The 27,417-nt window shown below is 26.4% G+C and overlaps 1 protein-coding gene across 1 annotated transcript; it reads left to right on the forward strand.

Annotated features, from left to right (window-relative positions):
- Positions 1–1,750: 1,750 nt before the first annotated feature.
- LOC129963592 (chromatin-remodeling complex ATPase chain Iswi-like) lies at positions 1,751–27,322 on the forward strand. The gene is made up of 25 exons (XM_056078062.1): positions 1,751–1,985; positions 6,508–6,609; positions 8,179–8,229; positions 8,914–9,086; positions 9,180–9,283; positions 10,096–10,196; positions 13,766–13,945; positions 15,243–15,398; positions 15,519–15,650; positions 17,070–17,138; positions 17,685–17,794; positions 17,878–18,014; positions 18,124–18,335; positions 19,285–19,437; positions 19,532–19,664; positions 20,702–20,850; positions 21,248–21,370; positions 21,494–21,607; positions 21,817–21,930; positions 22,352–22,477; positions 23,845–23,961; positions 24,460–24,594; positions 24,714–24,926; positions 25,754–25,870; positions 26,999–27,322. Exons 1-25 carry the CDS (start codon positions 1,905–1,907, stop codon positions 27,059–27,061), a joined length of 3,165 nt encoding a protein of 1,054 aa, XP_055934037.1. The 5' UTR covers positions 1,751–1,904; the 3' UTR covers positions 27,062–27,322.
- Positions 27,323–27,417: the final 95 nt, after the last annotated feature.

Below are 27,417 nucleotides of genomic sequence, written 5' to 3' on the forward strand. Positions count from 1 at the left end.
CGCTCTTTCAGTAAATTAAAATTATTAAAGAACTATCTTCGGTAAAGCATGTGCTCAGAACGCTTAAATGCACTTGCTATATTAAGCATCGAAAAAGAAATTGCAAAAAATTGTAATTTTTCTGAAGTAATTGATGTATTAGATAAAACAAAATCACGCATTGAATAAATATGCATTAATAATATGTGTTCGTGTTTGTATTTTTTTTTTATTTCACAAAAAATTAGGGCCCCAAATGGCTTCTAGCATCCGGGCCCCTTCATAGAGAAGGCAGGCTCTGTCTCTTCTAATTAAGCTCTCAGTCTTTTCATTATCTAAACTACCAATATTACCTGATAGCCATCCTAATTCAAGAGACTTAATTATTATTATTATTATTATTATGCATTAAGGAGATTATTCTAGACGATTTATTTGCACTTTCAAGAACTTTTTTAAGCTGATAAACTATCCGTAAGTATAAGCAATTTTCTGCAACAGTGCAAAAATGGGAGATTGTTAGAAGAATAAATTGATTTTTCATGAACTACTCCTTCACTTAAAAAAATACTGTCATAAGGTGAGATTATACTAGCAACTTGTTGATTCTTAAATGTGTTGGTTACTGATAGAGTAGATGCTTCTTTGTTTTTTTCTGCATATGTTGCAATTGTAATCTTGTTGTTCCAAAAAGATAATTTATAGTCTTGAAAAAGTTTTTGAATAGTTTCATTTTGAAAATTTTTACCCTGTGAAGATAAATTATTTGTTGGAAAGGGATGTAAAGAATAATGGACGCACTGTAAATATTGATATTTGTGCAAAAATCTTTAAAATAATTTAAAGGGCAATAAGTTTCTTCAGCCGAAGGTGAAAAAGAAAAGATTTCAGAAGTGGCCTAAATCTTTGCCTAGATTATATTCTTTATGGAAAAATGGGAAGCTGAGAACTTCTATCTATAATTTAAAGGTAATTGATTGGATTCATGATAAAGTGGCAAAATGGAGGTTCATTTTGGAAAGCCCGTGGCAAAATAAAGTGGAAAACGATATGGAATTTCTAAAGAGAGACGGCTCGATTTCCTTTGTTGTTTCGAAAAAGTGTTGTTAAAAAAATTTATTTTCAAGTTTATTACGTATTGTTGGTTTCATAATCTTTATAAAATGATGCGATCTTGCACCTCAAGAGTTGCCAGCTATTGTTTTAATAGTTGGCAAGAATTAGAAAGAAGAGTTTTCGTTTTCAGATAATTAAAATGATAAATTTGAAATTAAATGAATACAAAGAACGTTAATCATTTAATTCGAACAGAAAATGTGGAATGACTACCAACTGTTTTTTTATTCAAAACTTTTATCGCATTACATTTATAAAGTTTGTTTATAAGTTGCTATGTATTGCAACAACTTTAAATTTTATGCATAGTTTGCTGGATATTAGTAAGTCGTTTTTTGAATTGTCGACCCAACAAGGCTTGAATGATATAAACAGAAAACTAGGAGGTATCGGTTTCTTTAAAAGTCATCTTGGTTCATTTAAAATTAAAGAATTCCTATCTAAGTCAGAAACATTGAAGAACATCAGAAATTATATAATTAAAAAAGGAATTTTTGGAACATTAAAAAAAAAAGTTTGGAATTATGATCTAAATTTCGACTTAGACCAGCACTCTTACAAATGTCAAGCTATCAATCACTTAGACAATAGTCTGTCTTGAATAAACTTCCACAGAGGTGGCTGTTGATCATTCACTGTAATTTTCACGGTAGGTTCTTGTGTTTGGCGGCTGTGCTGTAACATAATGGAGTGAGGTTGATGTGCTTTTAAGTTGTGTTATAATAAGGGTTAAGTCTTAATGTCCTCCTGTTGTTGCCTGTTTCTTTAAAATTTGTCTTTTGTGATATTTTTTATTTTTCAATTTTAAAATGTCTGAAGTCGATCCAGAAGTTGAAGATGTGGAAGAAACCGTAGAAGCCGAAAACACCGTTAATGACACAGAATCAAATGCAAGTACCTGTGGTCTTACACGCAGTTAAAAATATGAATATTTATGTACCAATGTTCGTAGTTATAATATAAATATTTTTAGATTTGTTTAAAATTCTACTATAATCTCAAATTTAATTGATTATTCTTGTAATTCAAGATCAGCGATGCGGAGAACAGAATAATATATTTGACAATTATATGATTATAATTATTTTAATTTATGTAATTTAAAGTATCTATTTGAAAAGCTCATTGCTTTATAGAGTTACTTTATTACAAAAAATATATTTAAAATTGTATTTTTTCTGAATTATACTTTTTAAAATTTTTTGCCACCACAATGTTTACACCATTAATAAATTTTCGGGAGAACTTCTCGGACATTTAATGAAACAGTAGATCTATAATATTCTGTTCAAAGTAAATTTTTTTTTACGTGTGTTGACAGAAATACTAAATATTTTGAACTGTCAATACTATAATCATTAATATCATTTTTTTTCTTTTTTACAAATAATAAGCATTATCATTGATAGTTATCAATAATATATTACTATTACTGCTAATATTTGTGTTATAACATTTTGTTGACAATCGAACAACATTGTGATACACAATTTACACATAACAGGGTGCATAGCATCATGAAAAGTGCTTATCACTGTTAACATCATAATAAAAATAATGCTTTCTTTGCCTTAAATTAAACTGTAAAGCAGATATTTGATTAGGATTCTTCACTTGATGAGTGTTGTTAAATTTTGAGGCAATACAACATATAGTCTTGTGCTGATTTCAAAATATATATATTTTTTTTAAATGTGGTGCTTTGCGTTTTCTTAAAAAAAAATTTCCATTTTGCTTTTCACTGCAGAGCTAACCTCTTTATAACTTCATGAATTTTTTTCTAATATTTATTAAAACTAGCAGTTGTTAAACCATTTTCATTCCTTTATAAATTACATAGTCATGTTTTACTGTAATTTTTTAAAGATTAAAATATGAGCATATTATTTATACTTGCTATATTAAGCATTGAAAAAGAAATTGCAAAAAATTGTAATTTTTCTGAAGTAATTGATGTATTAGCTAAAACAAAATCACGCATTAAATAAACCTGCATTAATAATATGTGTTCGTGTTTGTATTTTTTTTTTACTTCACAAAAAATTAGGGCCCCAAATGGCTTCTTGCATCCGGGCCCCTTCATAGAGAAGGCAGGCTCTATCTGTTCTTTTTTCTGATATTTATTAAAACTAGCAGTTGTTAAATCATTTTCATTCCTTTATAAATTATATAGTCATGTTTTACTGTAATTTTTTAAAGGTTAAAATATGAGCATATTATTTATTTTTGCATATAGGTTAAAAAGCAGACTTTTATTAAATTTTTGAAATGCAAAGTATTAAAGAATGTATAAAATTTTGGAAGTAAGAAGCGATAAAATAATTATTTATAGTCTAACCATGACTATTCTTTTCTCTGAAAAATATTTGATGAAAAAAATTAAATGCAACATTGTTCTGTTGCTGATTTTGTGGTAATTTTATTAAATCTTGTAATTCTAACTGATGATGAATCTTATTTGATATTGTATGTATGTATATATAAAAATTAAATGCAAAATTTTTACTCATTCTGTACTTCTACATCAATATTGACATTTTCAGAAATGATTACTGATTAATTTTTTTAATATTAAGAAATACTGAAAAAGATCATAGATTTTGATCGTTAATTCAAACTAATCGATTGACAATTTTTTATTAATGAAAGTTTGCATTTTTTTTCAAACTCAAAAGACATTCTTTATTTTACAATAAAAAACCTTATGCAAATAAAGAAATAAAAATAAGATTTAAAAAGAATTATTAAAAAATTTTTTTAGCGTTCCTATAAAATTTTTGCAGTTGCTTAAAAAAATATCTATGCATAATAAAAAATTTTATTTTTTCTTTTTTGGTTGAGGTACTTGAACAGGGCTTAATTTTTCCAGCAATTTCTGTGTATTCTGTATAGTAAAACATATTTTCCAACGTCACTTGGCGATACTTTATGTTAATGTTCCATATTATAATCAAAGTGGATTTGTGGACATGATATAATATATTTAAATCTAATAGATTGTTTCTGTTCGTATATTTAAACGAGAGATTCATTTTCAAATTGTCTACATATTCAAAGACCAAATTTTTACTTAATTTTAAAACTGTGTAAACAATTTTAATTACTTAACTAACTTTAAACAGATCGCAAATGCTGTTACCTTATATAATTAAAAATAAAGTGTCACTATTAAGTTGCATGTCTTTTGGCTCTTAAAATGGCCTCTAAACGTTATTGTACAGATTCGACCAATTAAGATATTTTACCCCATTCTTCTTGCAACACTTGTTTTAAATGGGTTTGTTTCTAATTTGTGTTGTTGAACCACTTCTTCGAGTATGGGCCACAAATATTCAATGGCATTGATGTCGGGGTGCTGTGTGTAACTGCTGTTTACAATGAAAAAGACACCATATTTTAACGTTGCGTGCATTCTTAAGTTGTTTCCTGCTGGAAAATGGAATTCCCATCTAAACCCAAATTTTGAACACTTTCCTTTAGATTGCTGTGACTATATGGTTCATCTAACTTGTTGCAGAAACTTTTCAAATCATTGGCAGAAGTGTAGGTGCTGAAACTGCGCGAAATGCCATTAGACAAGCTGGATATAAGTCGCATTGTTAGAGAGTAACCGTTCAACACCTTGCAAATTCAGAAAAAGCATTTGAAGTTTGCAAAAACTCATCATTCGAAGACCAGTAACCTTTGGAAGAAAGCTCTATTTAGTAATAAAAGAAAACTCACCATTTTTGGCTGTGACAGCCATCGTACTGTATGAAGAAAGCATAATACTGCTTTGGATCCAAAAAATTTATGTCCTACAGTTAAACATGGTGGTGACTCCGTCATGATTTTAGGTTGCATGGCTTCATCCAGGGTAGGAAATTTAATTTTTATAGATGGTATTATAAACGATATGTTTTTTTTTTATGTACTTCGCAGCAATCTAAAGGAAAGTGCTAAAAATTTGGGTTTAGATGGAAATTTCATTTTCCAGAAGGACAACGACCCCAAACAGAATGCATGTAACGTCAAAATATGGTGTCTTTTTCATTGTAAACAGCAGTTACACACAGTACCCCGGCATCAGTACCATTGAATATCTGTAGACCACACTCGAAGCAGTGGTCCAAAAACACAAAATTAGGGGAAAAAAACATTTAAAACAAGTGTTGCAAGAAGAATGGGGTAAAATATCTTAATTGGTCGAATCTGTACAATAACATTTAGAGGCCATTTTAAGAGCCAAAAGACATGCAACTTAATAGTGACACTTTATTTTTATGCGTGATATTACAAAAAATTTGATTGGCGTATTCTCAATTTTTTGAGGCAAAATTCTACGTATGTTTATTTAAAATGCTTCTGAAACTTTTCAATTTAGAAGTTTTTCGTTGATTTTTCTGTATTTTTAATCTAAATTAAACCATTTGTTATGTGTAAAAATAAAAACATGTTTGCACTTCCCGGTAATAAGTTATTTACATTGAAAGTTGGATTTATCAAGTAAAAGTAAGGTGTAATTTTTTGAGCCACTGTATATCTGCACACTCTTAGGGCAAAAACTTTTCCAATTAACTAATGTCATTTCAGATACTTTCATTTGGCCCATATAATTAATTTAATTTTATATCTTGTGCATATTCAGTGTACTTTTTTCAAAAAAGTTATTCTTTCTCGCAAATCTTTTCAGTGATAGGCAATCACACCAAATTTTCTGCGAGACCAGTTGATGTTATCCATTCTTCTTTCAATCAAATCCATGCTTTGGATATACATACATTCAATTAGAATTAATCTCAATTCCATACATAAATCAATCACGTTTCTTAGTCCAAACAAAAAAAGTTAAATAAAATAAACCAACTCGGATTTCAGTTACATGATGATCTTCACCGTAAAAAGACAGAATGAAGAGGGTGGGAGGCATAAAGGGATCACTTATTATTGTCAAAAGATGACATCAAAAGTAAGAATTCTTAAAAGATTTGAATCTGGATGCTCTTACATCTGCAATAATCATTGTCTAGATTAACTCATTTAATAAGAATTTGTAGGGGGGAAAAAATCAACTTTGGTGACTATAAATTCACCCATTCAAGTTATCCTTTAAACCCATAACTTGATTATATATTAGTAAATAAAAAAAAATTCTCTTATCTTGGCTTACTTTAGTTTATATATACAAATTAAAATAAAATATTTTTGTAATAAATTTATAATTCTTAATAGTTAAATCTTTTGTTTTTGTTCATCTCTTTAATATTCTAAATTCTATATTTAGGTTATTTTGATATTAGAGTAGCATATTTTTTAATAATGGACAAATTAAATTGCTTTATTAATGTTTAGCACTGAGCACTTAAGACATTTGAATTGCTTATAATCAAAAGTTCAATATTTATTCTATAATATTTTATTTGTCCTTTTTAGGGTCCTGAAGAGTCCGAAGATGAAGGAGAAGAAGGTGGTGAGGAAAATCCAACACCAGAGGATGATTCTTTGGGAATGGAACAGACTGAAGAAGAATCAAATGTATTATGCTTTTTCTGTATATGTAGTTAATGATTAAACAAAATTTAAAATATCATGAAAATATATTGCAACATAAAAATTTAAATCAAGTAAATTTTGACATAATGGAATGCTTATTTGTTATCCTATAAAGTTATTGTATTTGTTATGTGCATGTTACTATGTGACCCAATAGTCAATTTCTAATCTGATTGATATATATATATATATATATATATATATATAGTTCCAGTTGGCAAAATCATTTAGATGACAGGATCTATTATATTTTACATTTGATTAAATAAATATACTTCTAAAAATTATAAAATATTTTTTTATTATTATTTCTTAGTCCTGTCAATCATAGTTAGTAAAATATTTTTAATACTGTAACATTTAAAATTTAAAAAAAAGACAAAAAAAAAAACATTCTTCTGTGATTAAAGCTGCTTGATTTATTAAACATTGCAAAATCTTTGTTTTTGATTAATATTACAGATAAATTCAAAGCTGCGGGAAATTTATTATTTTTTAATTTTAATTTCAAATGGTTAATTTTGATGAATATTATAGATTAATTCAAATCTCAAGATGTTAAGGGATCATTTGCAAATTAAAATTACCATTATATTAAATGCACCATTATATTAAAGCTACAAATTGTTTTTTTAAATATATATTCTACCTCTATTAAGATTTGAAAGCATTAATTTGGCCAAATTTAATCATAAAGTTATGGATTTTTTTTCATATACTTTAGAGTAACAACAGTATTTACTAAGGAAGTCTAATATGACTAAGGGGCATATAAAAATTTAAAATACATAATTTTTGAAAAACTTAGTTAATTGTCTTAAGCAGCATTAAATGTAATTGTCTTAAGCAGCATTAAATGTAATTCTTCCCATTTAAGCATTTTTCTGAATGGAATAATGTCTTGTAATAGTTAAGAAAAAATCTATTGTCTCAATAAGTGCAGACACCTTATATAAGTATTTGTGTGTGTAAGGGTTAATAATTGGGTATGATGAATTGTGATTTTGTTTTCTTATTTCTTATAAGTTTTTGATATTTTTATTTATTTTTATGATATTTTTTTATGTTAAAACATTGTCATTTTTGTGATTAATAATTATATAAGGCTACTAGTAATGTTCTGTTTGCTTAGTATCTAATATTTTTAAATATTTGATTAATTTTTTTAAAATGCGAAATGCTATGCATTACATTAGTAATGACTTAAAAATCCTTTTTGCAAGTATCTAATGCTCAAAATTATTGCAAGGAATTTATTCTATTTATTGATTGTAATAAATTGTTTTCACTTAAGAAATAAATATGTATTTGGTTGTCTTTACACTTTGAGTTTATAAAGATTATTGCAATCAGACAACATGTAGGAGAAAAATGATATTGAATATATTAGCTAGACATTGTAACTCATGATACTTTTTTTTTCATTATAATTATTCTTTACATCAAGAACTTTATTTATCTAGAAAATTTTCTTTTCCTATTTTTAAATGATTTTTTTTTTTTTTTTGGTCCTATATTTTAACTGATAAGCTTTCACAATTATTTTTACAGGGTCTTTTGGACTGCATTCAGAAAGATGACTCAGAATTTGACACCAAAGTGGTAAGAATTTTGTTTGGTAATGTTTTATTTTGTAACATTTGTGGAATTATAACTAGGCCAAATGTTTGTATTACAAAAAAAAAGGGAAGGGGAATAGGCTTTAAAAAAATAATCATTTTCTAATGTAATACTTTTGCATGAAATGTTTTTGATAATAATTTTATATGTTTCATTTTTTTAAAAGATTATATCATAGAAGAATGTCATAAAAATATATCATCCTTTGTAGAATAGAATACCATAAGATGAGGTGTGGAAATTCGAAGAAAGGTGTCAGCCTCATCATCTCACCATAATTTAAAATAATGACATCTGTTTTCAAAGAATATGCCATTTCAAATTGAGACAATAATCTAACTAAATAGCAAATAGAATGCTTTATATTAAATAAATTTGGCACTATGGAACCAATTTTTTTAAAAAGTTTTAGAATATATTTTTTAACATTAAACTTTAAAAAGCTTAAAGAAATTTTTTGGAGAATTGTTTTTAATTTTAGGAAACTTTAAAGAAAAGCATTGAACAAAATTATTTTATTTAATATTAATTTTAAAAAAAGAATATATAAATGATCCTAATAAATTTTATTTTGACTTTAGATAATATCCTTTAATACCCTTTTATTAAGAAGATACTCGCTTGTTCTTTTAATTAGTAATGGTATAATTTTGTAAATGTTTTCAGGAATCTGATCGTGGCAAGCGATTTGAGTTTCTTTTACAACAAACAGAAATTTTCTCCCATTTCATGACAACTGGCTCAAATGCTGCAAAAGATGGGTCTCCTGTAAAATTAAAACCTGGACGTCCAAAATTGAAAAAGAATGACGAAAAAGCAAAGCTTTCAGCTGTTGGGGAGTAAGTACATTTTCTTTACATGAGTGTTTATTTTTGTATTTTGAAATAATTATGAAGAAAAATGTAACAAATTTTGTTATTTTTTTTATGAAGTCATCGTCACCGAATGACTGAACAAGAAGAAGATGAAGAATTATTATTGTCCGCTGCAAAAAAATCTCCTAAAACAGTAACTCGTTTTGAAGCATCTCCTTCATGTAAGACCTTTTTATTATAGATTTAAAAAGCAATTAAATTAGTTTTCTCTTGCATGCTATTAAAAGTGAGACATTAATATTTGTAAAAATCTAAATTGATGAATTTGCATCAATTTTACTGAAAGATGGCTTTAATGTAAGTTTTGTTAGTTTTTTTTTTTATTAATTATCAATTCTTTTATCTTAGGAAAAAAAATTTGCCATAAGTGCAGTCTTATTTATTTATAAGAATATTATATATATTTTTTAATTATTTTTTTATAAAATCCAAGTTTTCACATCTTAGGATTTAATCAAATTTTAAAAAATATTAATATAGAAAGTCAGTTTTTGATAGATTTTTCTGGTATAATTGTTTTTTATAAAAAAAATTTATATAAAAGTATAAATCCCCCCCCTCCATGTGTTTATGTAAAATATATTTGTGTTCTTTCACATATGACATTTACATCTGTTAGTTAACAGCTGATTTCATTGTAGTCTTTGTTATGTTATAGGTACTTTGAATTTTGTGCTCAAAGGCTGAAGTGTTAAGAATCCATTAAAGAAAGTTCTATCACATTTAATTATTTTTTTTTAATAATAAGAGATATAAAGATATTTTTTATGTGGGTCAATTCGGTTTATACCAGGCTTCTAAAAAATAAATATCAAAGAAGTTTTCAATGAAGATTTTAGTTTGAGCATTAAAATTTATGTCAACTGTTTAAATATATAATTATTTCTAAATTCATCACTTGCAAATGTGTTTAATTAAAATGTGCACATAATGTAATATTTAAACGTGCAAATAATAATTTTCTTTCTTGCAGATATTGTGGGTGGTGAACTTCGTGATTATCAAGTACGTGGTTTAAATTGGATGATATCTTTATATGAACATGGTATCAATGGTATCTTAGCTGATGAAATGGTAAGTGAAATAATTAAATTAAGTAATTAAAAATAGAGGCATTGCCTCTATTTTTAATGTTTGCTTATAAATTCAACATAATATTAAGAAGAGATATTCACTTATGGATGTATTTCTGAAATTGGTACTTAAATAAAATGAGTGGAATCATAAGATAGGAATAATTATTCTTTACTACTATATTTTTTAATTCTTTCACTATGAAATTTACCTTGTAATTAGTTTAATAATAGTTGGTGGTTGCAATTTTAGCAATTTCTCCTTTGGGATTTTACTGATTAGAATACAGAATCTCTTATTTTTATCAGAAATCTGATGGAGATTTAACTAAATAATTTGAACTTATTCAGTCTGCTTCTCTGTGTCTGAAAATTATGATGGAATTTAAATATTTTACAAATTTGAATAAATTTGAATTATATATAAAAGTTTTGCATATTGGTTTTGGAGTCTCTTCAGCAGATTGTTTGTTTGAGACAACTCACTTAGTAATTTTTGCTTTATTTGTAATAACTGGTAATTTTTGCTTTTCCTTTGTTGAATTAAATGGCTTCTGTACTTCTATATCTGATAAGTTTCTAATGTAATGAAATTTCAAAATTCCAATAGTTACTTTATTAGATAATTCAGAATGCATTTAACAAACTAAAACCAATTTTATTTAATGATCCAAACGTAAATTTAAAATAAGTATGATTTATGGTGTTTCATGAAAACAAGAGTATTTAAATTTATTCTTTATATAACAACAATAACATGCAGTTACTATAATTTTAAAATCTCTTATCCTCAATTAAACATATGAAATTTTTTATTAAAAAAAATCCTGTGTTATTAGAATAAAAGTTCTGGAAACTGTCACCTCATGTTCACACATTTCTTTATTAAAATATCAATACATTGTATTGCTGGGCTTTAAAAACTTTGTATTGAAATAAAAACGGTTTTTAGTTATATATACTGATTATTTTAATTTAGATGTTTAATTCTTGAACTTTTTTTCTCAGTCATTCCAGTATATTCTTGAAATACACTGTACATATCTTAGAAACTATCTTTTATGATTTCTTCTATGAAAGATGTTCCTACTTACTTATTCTGTGAAATATATTTGTTTGGATTTGAAATAAAAGATATTTTAGTTTATAAGATTGAATTATATTTTTTGTGGTCAGGTGATTCTCTTTGTTTTTTTGTTTCTTATTAGTTTCTGATCTGATTTATTTGTTGTGTTTTGCTAATTTAATAGTAGTTAAATTAGCTAGAACAAACAAACAAAAAGAACTGTTATTTAACAAACATGGCACTTATCTGTGAAAATGTAGATTGAGGTTTTAAGGTTGAATAATGATTTGCTAAATTTACATTAAAATTTTGATCTTATGTTATGGTAGGTGCACATGCAAAGGACACAAGTTGCATGTTAACAAAAACTGTGCGCTTAGTGTACATTTCATTGTCAGATATGGAAATCCTACATACTTTTGTACATTCATTCAAGATATGTTTATTTCATTAAAATAGGAGTAAGATGAAAAAAATGCATTGAACGGGACAGAAGCCAAATCTAATGAGGAGTGCCAGAAACATGCCCATTTTATTGCTCATTCTTTTGAAACACTAAATTGATTAAATATCATGCTTTGGAGTTTAATTTTAACATTGGAAGGAGGAATGCTTGAAGATTGCATTCTTTCCTTTCTCATTATTCATTTCATCAATCAGAAAGTATCTGGAATGAAAGAAAACAGATGCTTACAATTTTCAGTGCAAGAGAAAAAGATTAATTATCTATGAAGATTGTCGTTTTATTTTTCAAATCTTTTTAACATTCCTCTGATTTTATTAATTATTTCAATTCCTTTTTTTTTTTTTTTTTTCCTTACATCAGAATGATAATTATTGTATCCAATATTTTGAAAAATATTGGATACAATATTGAAATTAAATTAAAATATTTTGTTGAAAAACAAAAATTCAAGTGTGACTGGCTAAGGAAATTTTTTTTTTTTAATTTGTGGAAGGGGTCAACTTTTTAAAAAGCAACTAGAATAAACCTTGTACCTGTTTCAGTTAATATCCCTGCCTGTAATTGAATTTCAAATCTTGAATACCTAATTTTTGGTGTTTTTACAGAAAATAATTTGCAAATTTCATTGGTTTCCAATTTTGGCGAAAGTGAGCTAGACCTTAATGGAAGATAAAATCTTTAAATCATTTGTTATTAAGTAGAAATAGTATATCCTACAAAATAAAAGGCAAGGCACTTAAAAAATTTTTTTTAATAAATTTAGATGAAGCTATAAGGAATAATAATATGATTGCTTCTAATATGGCATTATTTTTCTCCTTCTGAAAATAGAATTATAATAGATTGTCTGGCATCTTTAATTGTTATAATGGTAACTTCCAAAAACGTTTTTAAAGGCCTTCTAAATTTTTTCGAAAATAACAAAATTTTATGAGTTTTTTTTTTTGTGTGTGTGTGATAATGATGATCTTTTATAGGAGAAAAATTTCGGAATATTCATTTTTATATTTGCATTTTATCACTATCCAAGAAATATGTGTGCATAAACAACAACTTGTTCATAAACTCTTTGAAGAAAAGAAACAGTTATTTGTTGATTTTTTTTATCTTGTTTTATGAAACAGGAATTATTATTAAACAGTACAAGTTAAAAAAAACCTTTTAAATAGTGATGTAATGAATGACGGCTATCATATATGTTTGAATAAAACGTTAATCGACACAGGAGCACAATCTATTATTAAATTTATCATTAAAAAAAAGAAATTCTTTGTAAAGTTAAGGGGAAAAAAAACTTTTGCAAATAAAAAAAGAATTTTTTTTTTACTGAAATTACTTGATTGATCAAACTGCTAGAGGAAAACAATTTTAGTTAAGAGCTGCAATTTTTTTTATGGCAAATGTTTTGACAAACACTGAGGATAAAAAAGGCTTATGCACTGGGAATTCGCCTTTATTACATTGATTTTAGATTGTCACCTATGTTGATGATTCAGGTTTCCATGGATGTTTCCTGAATTAAATTATTCTCTATAACTTATTCTCATCGCAGTAAGGTGGTATTAGTTGTTTTCATGCTCCTCAAGTTGAAACTACATTCAACATAATTTCAAATCTAATGGATAAAAGATCAGGAAAAATGAGTATTAAACATATTCAATTCAGATAGCAAATTGTAAAAAAAGAGCAAAAAGCAGTTAACTATTTTAGAGAAAGGTGGAGGATTTTTATCTAATGCTGTTGATAGCAGCTGTTGCAAGAATAAGTTTTAAGTGTTCAATTTTACCTTAGCTTTTTTTTAATTACTATTTTAATAAGACTTTTTAAGTAATTAATTTTTTATCTACTAATTTTCTTTTGCATAATAATTCTACAGTTAATATCAATTATTTTTTACATAAATTTGTTTTTATTGTTCAATTAATCAAACTTGAATACCAAGAAGTAAAATATGTTTAGCATGTTTCATTATTTAATGAAGTTTGGCTATTTTTGTTCCAAGCCTGTGTCATGTCTAATTTAAGTAATTTCTTTTCAGGGTTTGGGTAAAACCTTACAAACAATATCTCTTCTTGGATACATGAAGCATTATAGAAATTCATCTGGACCACATATGGTGATTGTACCAAAATCAACTCTAGCAAATTGGCGGAATGAATTTGAACGATGGTGCCCTTCCATACGTGCTGTTTGCCTTATAGGAGATCAAGCTACAAGAGTAAGTTCCATTTGGAAATGCTTCTTTTTAATGTGAAAGGGTGTCCCCCCCCCTCTAAGATTATATGGAAATTATTTTTAAGAGTGTTTTTAGTATAAAGATCAATTATAATGAAAATCCTTCACGTTTACTATAACATCAAAATCATTTGTAAAATGAAGTATGTATTCTGTATCGCTGAAACATTTCCTAATGCAGCTTAAGCATATAACTAAAGGTTATGTATAATGTTAAGAAATGTATTATGAGCTTAAAAATAATAAAATTTCTTTATTTTATTTTCCATTTGATTTGTCATTTTTTTAATATATGTTGTATAAATACTCAGAAGACAAAACGAAATGAAATGCATAAGAGTTATGTTTGCAAACTTTTAATTTCTTTGTCTTTAATAAATATATATAATTACAAATATATTTATTTAATAGATATTTAGTTGGTTGTTGTATTTAATTTTGAATTGTACCAAAATGGAAATTAGTTAAAAAATGAACCATTTACTAATATACTTCTATACAATTAGATATATTTATTAAGATAATACTTAAAGGAATAAATGAGAATTAATAAATGATGAAGAACTTATTTGAAGTTCATATGAACAGAATAAGCCACTTTCAAACATTAATTATTTTAAATCATAAAATAATTGTGTCATTAACATTAATCATTAATTTTGAAGTTGAACTTATTTTATGCAAAACTCAGTAGTGTAATTTTTAGAATTAAATATAATAAAATTCTTTAAATGTTGGAAATGTTTCAAAATTTAAATGCTGATAATTATTAGAGATGTGTATTGAAGCATTTTTAAAAATTAATAAATCTCTTTAAAATTTTACCTTCAATTTTATGAGGAGAAAAAAAATGTGTGACCAAAATGTTAAGTTAAAAGATATGAGGTGAATAATTGTATTCTTTTTTCCTTATGAAGCACTCTTTCAAATGATATTAAAACATATTAATATCATTTGAAATCTTAACTACTGTGGTGTAAAAAATTATTTACAGATGTTTTGAAGTCTAATAGAAGATTTGATTTCTTTAAACTGTTGCATTCAATAAATTTCAGATTTTGAATTTTGCGATTATTTTATCGTATTTAATTTGTGAAAAATAATTTCTTCTAATTTTTTTTAACTTGCAATTCAATTAATTTTCTTCTGAAAGTCTTCAAGAGATGTAATTATAAATTGGAATTGTAACTTTGAAGTTGAACTGAAGAAACTGAAAATAATCTCATTGCTATTAACAAATTAAAAATATTATTTTTAACATTTATTCTCTATTTTTATAGACTGCTTTCATAAGAGATACATTGATGCCTGGTGATTGGGATGTATGTATAACATCATATGAAATGATTATCAGAGAAAAAGCTACTCTTAAAAAATTCAACTGGCGTTACATTGTGATTGATGAGGCCCATCGTATAAAGAATGAAAAATCTAAGGTTTGTTAACATTATAAAACTTTTTTTAGGTTATTTGTTTTATTACTTAATTTGGGTATCTTCAAATTATGAAGTTGCTTTTAAAATCCAATTGATATACAAATATATATTTTTTAATAGTTATCTGAGATAGTCCGAGAGTTCAAATCCACAAATCGGTTGCTACTTACTGGAACTCCTCTCCAGAATAACTTGCATGAACTTTGGGCCCTGCTGAACTTTTTACTTCCTGATGTTTTTAATTCCTCTGAGGTAAATTACTATTTTTTATTATTACCTTTAGACTTTGAAATAAAATGCAATCATGAATGTATATAATTTGATTTTGAAATATTTTTTATTTTTATTTAAATGTTTAATTTTATACAGACATAAAAGCTATTTTTAAACTTTTGTCTTCTTAAATGCAAAGCATATGAGATAGCTGATAATTTCTATATTGAAAATTTATTAAGTCACTGTATAATTGAAAATATTTTCAATTTTACCTGGCAGTTAGATTTGGGAGTTGACAATGAGCTTTAGGATTTTCATTGCAAACTGAGATAGGAATATAACTTTACAGATCCATCCAATAAAAAGCAACTCATATTTCGAAGTTCGACACATGTTCAGCTCAGTTGAAATTAAATTTTAGAGATGATAGACTCGGATAAGGAATATATTTTAATTCAAACACAATTAATAAGAAGCATATAATTTTGCTGTAAAGAAATTTTATGAGAAAATGGTTCAGTTGTTTAACAAATTTTATAGAAAAGGGGATGGAGTACTTGTATTTAATACAATATATTTTTTAATATTAATACCTCTTATATTTTTCTAAACATCTAATGTACTGATTTCCTACTCTTTGTCTCGTGTTAAAATTTGCTTGCCCTTATTAAGATGCTTTTTGTCAGTCTTACCAATTATACAACTTGGGAATTCTACTATGCAAAAATATTTCTACTTCAGTATTTTATTTTAGGCCAGTTGATTTGCTAGAATTAGTGGTTGCTAAAAATATTTTGTGTAAACTGTTTTAATAATTTATTCGACAAAGTAATTTTAAACTTCATACCATTTTTGAAGACTAAATTACTCTATTTATTTTGTTATGCGTTTCCCCGATTTTTTTTTTTATCTTTATATTTAAACATTTTATTGTATAACAGAAAAGAACAATATTTTTTTAAAAATGAATGCACTTTAAAAAATTTTCATCACCTTATTCTGAAATAAAAGTACGGTAAAATAACAATGCTTTATACTGAAATCTACTCAACATAGAAAAGTAAAATGAATTTTCATGCTTTGATTGTCAGTAAGTAATAGAGGAAAAAAGCAAAGAGGAAATTAGGATTTGTTTCAATTTTAATATTCTGATTCAACTTTCTAAAGGGGGGGGGGAAACGCTGCAAAATTCACATTTTTATTCTCCGAAATTATGTAGCTTTGACACAATTCTTGACTTTTGGAAGTTCAACTTTTTTTATTCATACCTGTGTCATATCTGTTGTATTGGTCAAACACTTCTTATCTTTCTGATTGCTGAGCTGATAATGAATTATGGAATCATCAGGAAAGAATGAAGGTTTATTATTCTCTCACCAACACTAAAAGTTTTTAAATATATATGTGCGTGTGCTTGTGTATTCTGTTTAATTACTAATTGGTTTTATTTATTAGGATTTCGATGCTTGGTTCAACACAAATAATTGTTTGGGTGATACATCACTTGTGGAACGATTACATGCAGTAAGTTACTTTTTTAAATCCTTTATAACATTTTTATGTGATTCTAAATTATTCGCTGGCTGATTTTGAGTAATATTATTTATATTTTTTTAAATTCATATTAATGAAATAAAAAGAAACACTTATTAATGTATTATATCAATTTAAGAACAAGCAATATTGCAATTTCAAGTTACTGTACACTATAGATAAAGTGCTATATTGCATATTAGAGCTTCTGTTTCACCATCATGAATCTCTTGCTTGAGAAAAAACAACACTACATCTTTCTCATAACAAATTTTACTTTCTAGTGTAATTAGGCAGTTAAAAATGAAAATATCTGATTGGAGTTCAGTTTATTTATAGCAACTGTTGACATTGCTATAAATTTTTTTTAAAAATGGAAATTGTCACTGTTGCTACAGGGTATTATTTTCTGGATTGAAAGTTACCCATCCAGGAAATAAAAATAGCCCTAAAAATTATGTGCATATTAATAAAAGTTTATTATAAATTATTTTTTACACTGCAAATGCCAAATATATAACTTTTCATTTTTAATAGGTTTTAAGGCCTTTCTTGCTGCGACGTCTAAAATCTGAGGTAGAGAAGAAACTTCCACCAAAAAAAGAAATCAAAGTGTATGTGGGTTTGAGCAAAATGCAGAGAGAATGGTATGTATTTTATAATAAACAAGCTTGCTTTTTTTCAAACAATATCCCAGCTGTTTGAGTAATATGCTTAAATTGCTCAATAGGTATACTAAAGTTCTGATGAAGGACATTGATGTTGTGAATGGTGCTGGCAAAGTAGACAAAATGAGGTTGTTGAATATTTTGATGCAGCTTCGAAAGTGCTGTAACCATCCTTATCTATTTGATGGAGCTGAACCAGGTAATAATTTTAAGAAAATGTGAAATATTTTTGTATTTTTCTTTTCGAATGTATATATATCATCAATAATTAGTTGCTTGCATAGTTATACACTCTTTTTGTTTGTTAGGTCCACCATATACAACCGATGAACATTTGGTATACAACTGTGGAAAAATTTGCATTTTGGACAAATTGCTTCCAAAATTAAGGGATCAAGGCTCTCGTGTTTTAATATTCTCACAGATGACAAGAATGCTTGACATTCTGGAAGATTATGTCTTATGGCGAGGATTTCCTTATTGTCGCTTAGATGGACAAACACCTCACGAGGATCGAGAGGTATTTTATTGGATTAGTAGAATCATCATTAATAATTGAACTTATTTATGTCTTTTTTTTTTTTTTCTTCTTCTTTTTTTTTTTTTGTAGTTGTTGTTGGTAAAATGGTCGTTAACCATGAATTGTGCTATATCATATACGGTACACTCCCGATTATCTGCGGAATTGGGTGGTGCGGCCGCTGCGGATAACAAAAATCGCGGATAATCCGAAAAAAACTAAAAACGGGTAAAACAAAATAAAAAACAGTCATTCCAACTTTGAAAAATCGTTTTATGTACAATAAAACGTAAAATAAACAGCAGGAAATGTTTAACTAACACTTAATATTTTAGTATATCTCTCAAAACTAACCTAAAATGCATTTTGTTAATGAAAACAGAAAAGTGCTTTGTATTTACGAGAGGCGTCAAGGATACACAGAAAAATTGATATGTATGTACTGTTTTAATACTATAATGTATTATGTAATTACAAAAGTATAACTGTAAAACTACACTTTTTTGAAGAAATCTGTCATATGTGTTTGCTTCTTGCTTTGGAAGCAATCTCTCTTTGCTTGGAAGCTAAAAAAAAAAAAAACAGTGCTGCAGGTGCGGATAATCCGCTCCACGGATAACCCGCCCACGGATAATCGGGAGTCTACTGTATTTGCAAATGATAAGGCAAAAATAACTTATTGAATATTTGAAAAATTAACAGTAAACCATGTGTTATTAAATATTAAACAATACAAACTGAATTTCACATGTAGTTATCAGTTAGAATCTCCCTGCCCTTCAACATGTACTTTTATATTTAAAAAAATTTCACCTCTATTATTTATTTAATTTGTGAGTTAACATTAAGAGTTAAACAATTTGTATGGAAGCCCATGTGATATTTATTCTCCGTTATGTCATCTATTATAAATATGACTATAATTGAAGTGCTTTTTCCTTCAATTTAGCGTCAAATCAATGAATTCAACAAACCTGGCAGTGAGAAATTTGTCTTTATGTTAAGTACTCGTGCTGGTGGCCTGGGAATCAATTTAGCCACTGCTGACATAGTTATTCTTTTTGACTCTGACTGGAATCCACAAGTAGATTTACAAGCTATGGTAAGTATTAAAGAGAAAAAAATGTGTAGTGTTTTATTTGCTGTATAAGAGTAATTTGGAAACATTCATATTCATTTATGCATTTTTCATATAGGATCGTGCCCATCGTATTGGTCAAACAAAAACGGTCAAAGTTTTTCGTTTTATTACTGAGAACACTGTTGAGGAGAGAATTGTAGAAAGAGCAGAAGTTAAATTAAGATTAGATAATGTTGTTATTCAGCAAGGTATGTATTATTTTGGAAATAAAATTTGCTTTTTATTTAGCATATTTATAACAGACATTCAATATATAATGATGGAATATTGTCAGTTATTTATATGAGCAGTATTTTTACTTTCTCGTTTACAATGTGTAGAAAAATTATTGTAATTGTCAAAAATTTGAATTTGAGGTTTTGATAAAACTCTGTGTTACGTACTTCCTTTTTCAAAGTGTTTATTCAAATGTTTTCGGATAACTCAAAAAATTTTTAGCTACATGAATGAAATTTAATATATAGACTTAGATCAAATTTGTAAATTTTGGAGAAAAAGGAAAAAAAATCCATTTTGAAAGAGTTTTTTTTTGTGAGAATGAGTGGATATATAAATATAAAATGTAGATTGCAAGAGTAATAAAAATTTGGTACACAAGTTCACCATCTAAAATATCAATTCTTATCAAATTTTGAACCAAGTCTTTCAAAGGGCTGTTAGTCTGTACCTTTATATACATCTAAATGAAATGGATTGAATCAGTGAAATTTTGGTTGTGATCTTGTAATTGCAACTGTAATTTTACATCAAATTTTGATTTCAATTAATCTGGAAAAAAGGCACACAAAATACATCAAATTTTGATTTCAATTAATCTGGAAAAAAGGCACACAAAATAAATATTCACTAAATAGATTCAGTTAAAATGCTATATTCACAGTAAAGATATATATTTTATAACTGTTGTTTGCCATGCAAAGCATCCTAAGCCTTACTTGAGATTCCCATTTTTATGAGATGTGAGGGAAATATGATCTTTATTGGAGAGTATATAAAAAAAGTTTTAAGGATACCACTTCTACTGGTTTGATCTGGTAGTGATATGTAACATAGCGATTATATGTACTTTCAAACATTCAGATCTGCTTGAAGTAATCTTTCCCCTTATTCTGTATTCTTATCTGATACATCTCCTGATCTGATTCAGGGAAGAAAAATGATTCATTTAAGAGCAACAGCAATCTTTTACTGCTGTTATTTATTTGCTTATTCAAATACTTTACAGGTCGATTAGTTGATGCTCAAGCAAATAAATTGGGTAAGGAAGAAATGCTGGGTATGATTCGACATGGAGCTGACCACATCTTTGCGTCCAAGGAGAGTGAAATTACTGATGAAGACATTGATGCAATTTTAGAAAAGGGTGAAAAGAAGGTAAAATTAATATTTCTCTCTAGAATATTTATTTGGCTATTTTATATGAAGGAAGAAGATTTTTTTTTAAATTTTAATCAAGGTACCTTTTAATTATCAAACTGTTCTTGTGCTGCTGAATGGAATATATTTTGAAATTTTTAGTTGACAATAATTTGTTTATAGTAATATTTTAAAGAATAATATTTAATATCATGGGTTAATCATAATTGTCTTGTATAAAATGCTCAACAAAACCATTTTTCTGTTTTTGGCAAAATCATCATAAAAATCATAAATCAGATAAAGCTATAAACATAAAATCGTCATTCCATCTTATTTCCTTTGTGTATTTGTTTTTTATTAATTTTTAAAGAATTATATTGTTATGTGATTTATGTTAATTTCCTTTTTTCAGACTGCAGAATTACAAAGTAAGCTGGATGCAATGGGAGAAAGTACTTTACGTAACTTTACTCTTGATGCACCAGTTGAAAGCGTGTATCGCTTTGAAGGTGAAGATTATCGTGAGAGACAAAAAGTATGTATTTTATTTCATTTTATTATTTCAATAACTAAAATATAATATATATTTTTAGATTATTTGTTAATAGTTTATTTGTAAAACGATTTTTAGGGTATTTAACCTTATTAATATTTTTAGACTGCTGGAATCGGACACTGGATTGAACCACCAAAGCGAGAACGTAAAGCCAATTATGCCGTTGATGCCTATTTTAGAGAAGCTCTTAGGGTCAGTGAGCCAAAGGCTCCAAAGGTAAAAAATGCATTTGGAATTATTTTTTTTCTATAACTTTTCCAAAATACTAATTTAAAAATAAATAAAATAATCAAAAATAGTAGCATAAAATTTGAAAATTTTTGCTTATTTTATTAACATATTCAGTAATTAAAATTGTTATTTTTTGCATTAATTATGCATGAAAATATGCTGCTGTTTTTAACTTTAATGGTTTAATATTTTAGGCGCCAAGACCTCCTAAACAACCTACTATTCAAGACTTTCAGTTTTTCCCTCCACGGCTGTTTGAACTGCTTGACAAGGAAATCTTTTACTTCCGGAAAACTATCGGCTACAAGGTTGGTAAATCACAACTATTCTATAATTGTGGTAAGGTGATTGATCTGATTTGCTTGTATGTACGTAAGATAAATAAAAGAATCTTATGAAGCAGAAATAATTTTTAAATTTATTTTATCCCTATTTTTAAAATACAATTCAAATATACCTTCACCATTTTTTTATTAGTGTTTTATATGTTGCCAGTGTGCAAGTATTTAAGAAAATGCTTTTAATTAGGCATTTTGAAAAAATTTTAATGTTATTTTTTAAGCATTAAATATCGTGTTTTAACATAAATTTTTACCTTATTTTACTTTTATGTTCAACATTCATTCACAAAATATATTGTCCTCAACCTAAATTTGCCTACATTCTCATTTTCTTATTCTAATATTTTTCATAATTTTCCCTTACTAAAACAACTTTGTAACATTTCAGGTTCCTAAGAATCCAGATTTAGGGCCAGATGCAGCAGTTTTTCAAAAGGAAGAGCAAGAAAAAATTGATGAAGCAGAACCTCTTACTGAAGAAGAGATAACTGAAAAAGAAAGGCTCTTGAATGAGGTATTAAAAAGTTGGAAAATATTTGGCAAATACTTTTAGTTTTCCATTTTTGAAATTAGTCCTATAAGACTTATGTACGTCTGTACCTTGCTTTGGTAAATTTGTATAAATATGTGCATTTAAATCGATATACCATAAAATGATGCAAAAGAATATGGAACATTTCCATATAATGTTAAACAGTTATTTCAATAACTTACAATATGAAATCAAATATTCCAAGGCAGGTTTTATTTTAGTGTAATTTTCTCTTATATATATAAATGTTTCAAGAATCTGGAAAAATTTTACCAATTTTAAAATGATATTTTAAGACATATAAAGCTTTTAAGTCTCACTTTTTTCACTGAAAAAGCTTATATTTTTCTTACGTAAATTTTTCATTAATTTAACAATTTACATTAATGTATATCAAGAATACATTATTACAATTCAGAATAAATTAAAACAATTCAGTATTAATTTCAAGTATAACAAAATACTTGTTTGTTCCTATTTTATCAGCATTAAATTCTATTTAATACTTGTAGGAACTTCAAAAAATTTTAACTTGTTGAAGTTTGGTGATGACTTTCCATCTATTTTCTTAATTGTTTATGGATACATTTTAAGTTTTATGGTTGGTTTTAGTGCGTTTTCAGTGTCACAATTCATTTTTAAATTGGGAACTTAGTTTATACATATTCCCAGTTTGATTTTACAATTTCATCTTTTAAAAGCAGCATTTACTTATTCAAAAATTTCATTTTGAAACTATTTCACTGAATAGCTTTAAAAGATAAATTAATAGCAGTAAACAAATGTTCTGTTGATTATTTGTAATTACCAATATTCTATATTTTAAAAAAAATTTAATGCTGCATTAAATTTATGTAAATCTTAAATGTTGTAATCAAAAAGAAAACAGTAACTATTTAATAGTTTCTAGTTTAGAAAGAAATAGTGCAGTTTACTGAAGCGATGTAAAAAGATTTGAAATAATTAATATTTACTATATTTAAAAACCATTAATAATAATGTATATATAATAATACTATTATATATTAACAATAATTATTGATCCAGTATTTTCAGTATCCAAATTTTGAAATTGACTTCTTTCATTCTTCATGCTCAAATCGAAATCAGAGCTATGATTAAACACAAAAGATTTCTGTTCATTAATTTTAAAAACTAATTTTTCTAACCTGAAAAGTAAAAACTAAAATAATTGATTACTTAGGATTTTGATAAAATCTTTTTTCAAATCTGCAAATAATTAATAATTATTTTATATTATTATCTATGGTTTCAAAAATATTTGTTTAGAGGGGTTTATTTTTGACATGATATTTGTTACTCATTTTTTTTATATATATATTACATAGGGTTTCACCAACTGGTCTAGGAGAGATTTCAATCAGTTCATTAAAGCCAATGAGAAATATGGCCGAGATGATACAGAAAATATTGCCAAGGAGGTGGAGGGAAAAACTCCAGAGGAGGTAAGAGCTGAAAATTCCTCTTTTAATTCCGATAGTTTTTTGTTTAAATTAAGCAATATGTAAATGATTATTTTAATTTTGAAAAGTTTCTTATAATTAGCAAATCAGTCGAAAAATAAATTACATGCAGTAAATTCATTTTACAAAATCATACATGTATAAGATCGTACGTATTTAGATGCTCTGTGGTGACAGTATAAAATTTACTCCTAACAATATTTATAAAGAAAGAAATTTTATTATATACACTTAGTTTCATAATTTTTATATGATCAATTTGTTAGTAATGTGAAAAAGGTACTTAATATATGAAATTACTTTATTACCTATTATTTCCTTGTGCATTTCATTTTTATCCTATTTATATGTATAACAATATATAAATTTTTTAACTTGGCAATTTACTGTTTTTTATTAATATAATAAAAATTTAATAATCTGTTGATATTGTCATTTTTATCTTTTGTTAATTGTCCTCCCTCTGCCACTCCCTGCTAGGTTATGGAGTATTCTCAAGTCTTCTGGGAGAGGTGTCATGAATTGCAAGATATTGAAAGAATTATGGCTCAAATTGAAAGAGGAGAAGCTCGTATTCAACGAAGAGCCAGTATTAAAAAAGCTTTGGATGCAAAGGTAATTAAAATCTGACAAATATATTATTTAATTTACACTATTTATATGCATTACTTAAAATTTGTTGTGTAAATTTTTATCTTCATTTTCTAAAAGTACTGATACTTTTTTCCCCTCAGATGGCTCGCTACAGAGCTCCATTCCATCAACTCAGAATTGCCTATGGCACAAATAAAGGAAAAAATTATACAGAGGAAGAAGATCGTTTCTTGGTATGCATGCTGCACAAATTAGGATTTGATAGAGAAAATGCATACGATGAACTACGATCTGAAATTCGTAAAGCACCACAATTTCGCTTCGATTGGTTCATCAAATCAAGAACTGCTGCTGTAAGTACTGGTGAAAATTGGGGGTTTTTTTTAATAATTTAAATTAAAAATGATGTAAAAAAATCTTCAAATAACATAAAAAGATATTTCTTCCAAAAACTTTCCCTTTTAAACAACACATAATTTAAAATTTAAAAAAAAAATCATTTTGAATTCAAAAATTTTTTTAAAGATTCTTAAGTTTTTGAGAGTAAAAGCTAATTCTTTAAGAATTTTTCGCTCATGTATTTTTTTTTTTTTTTTTTTTGACAGAATCTTTGAATAATTTTTATCAACTGGAATTCATTTTAAATATCTTAAATTAATTTCAACTTTCTGTATCAAAAATTCTGATTATGTTAGAAATATGAATGTATCATTTGTTATAGTAATATTAGAATAATACTATGATCCATCTTGGAAAATTTGTGGCTTGAAAACAAGATTTCTTTTTCAAACATTTCAGATTAAAAAAAACACAGATGAATCAGTACTTAGCTATTTTTGTAAAAATAGTAGGATTTAACATAAAGATACATCGAGTATTTTGGGAAATCTCTTAAATGACTATTTCTTTTAATTATAGAATTATTAGAGAGTAAGGATTTAATTATTGGAATTTGCCATTTTTTTTATTTAATTACTTTTTGCTATTATCTGTTATTAATATTATCAGTAGTAATATAATCTGCTGTAAGTAATAGCAACATTTTTTAATATCTGATCAACAGTTCTTCATATATATATATATATATATATATATATTCTCTGTTTAAGATAATAATTTTTGTCTAATTTATCTCAAATTTTAACTATAAAATTCTGTTTTTGAATTTTTCTAAACCTAGGAACTTCAAAGACGTTGTAACACCTTGATAACACTCATTGAAAGAGAAAATCAAGAACTTGAAGAAAAAGAAAAGGCCGAGCGAAAGAAAAGAGGTCCAAAGCCAGGAATTCCAAAAGTAGGTTTTATTTTTATTTTATTTTTTTGTATAATATTGATAGTGAAAGTAATTTTTTTTTTACCAGTGATTTTTTTTTTTCTGTGTGTGTGGATTTCTTACAAATAATAAAGTTTAAAATATTCAAATAAAGCAGAATTTTATTTATCATTGTATAATCATTGATCGTGAATACATCAGAAAGTGTTAGCTTTACAAAATTATTTATGAACCATTTCTATTTGAGTGGCAAGCAAATAAATTCAAATTTGTTTAATTTGCTAAGGCTAAAAAAATAATTTTTAAAAATTCAATCTTAATTTTAGATGTTTTATTGGACATAAAGACATTAGCAATTCACCCGGTACTCTGATTATATAGTAATATATTACAATTATCAAGAATGTTATATTAAACTCTTTGTTTACTACATTGGGGACATAACTGAATTGGCCTTCTGTTTAACTTATAGAATATGTTAAAACAGTAAATAACTTAGAGATTCTGTTTCACTTTTTTTTACCTTTAGATTTTTGAGAAAATTGTTTATTATTTGATCATTATAGGCTTAGCAATGGTCAGTGTAGATATGGTCATATAAATGTAAAAGCATTGAATTATCCTTTGATCAGATAATTTTGACATTAATACAATTATTAAACAAGACACTTTTCCATAAAATTGTGAATTTCAGCATTTTTGGATCAGATTTTATTGTTCTGGAGATTAATCAGTTTTCTCTTATGTACTGATTCTACTCTATTTTTATTACAGTTTTTATGTAAATTTATTTATTTATTGTTCTATTAATTGCACATATTTTACTTTTCATAATTCATTTCAGCATAATACCTTATTTTATGAACTTTTTTTTTCCAAGTTTGTGTCATTTCTGGGTTATAAAGCAGTTTTCATCATTAGTTATTCCAAAAAATGTTAGGACAAAATATAATAAATCAAGTACATAAAAAATATTCTTCATACTTGGTTTGCAATTGACATCATTTGAGAATAATAATTTATTGAAACCAACTACGAACAGTTAAAAGCATTTTCATGTGAGAAATAATGCTACTATTATTTTGTATTGATAATTTTGTCATTAATTATATTATTTCCATTGTTTTTAATTATGCTTGTTTTTATTAGGGTCCACAAAAACGAAAATCTGATGGAATACCCGACGGTAGAGGCCGCAAAAAGAAGAAGTAAATTGAAAAATCATTTAACATTAAAACTCATAATTTATGTTTATGAACATTAGAAACCCTTCTTAACAAAGCACAAAAGTTTAACGGGGCTCTAGAAATTCAATGGAACATTATTTTCATTTTGTCGGTATATTTAATTCTCATTTGATGTAGAATTTCTGACATTTTTAATTGGCATCGTGTAGGCAATCATGTGTTTATTCATTGTACAGTTTGATACTCAGTTTTTATGTGTTAATAAAATGTATATTCTAAATTGGAATTTTGTGGTTTTATTGTGTGATTCAGCATTTTAAAACTATTTGTGAAAAAAAAAATTATATATCCCCACCTCTTTATAAATGCAAAAAAAAAAAA

Source organism: Argiope bruennichi, chromosome 3, assembly GCF_947563725.1.
Source record: "Argiope bruennichi chromosome 3, qqArgBrue1.1, whole genome shotgun sequence".
In the NCBI taxonomy this organism is placed as follows: Eukaryota; Metazoa; Arthropoda; class Arachnida; order Araneae; family Araneidae; genus Argiope; species Argiope bruennichi.

Coding starts and splice junctions, on each gene's coding strand:
- LOC129963592 (XM_056078062.1), top strand. CDS start 1,905: ATGTCTGAAGTCGATCCAGAAGTTGAAGATGTGGAAGAAACCGTAGAA. Junction 19,438..19,531: donor AAGTAGATTTACAAGCTATG/GTAAGTATTAAA, acceptor TTTTTCATATAG/GATCGTGCCCATCGTATTGG. Junction 21,931..22,351: donor GGAAAACTATCGGCTACAAG/GTTGGTAAATCA, acceptor GTAACATTTCAG/GTTCCTAAGAATCCAGATTT.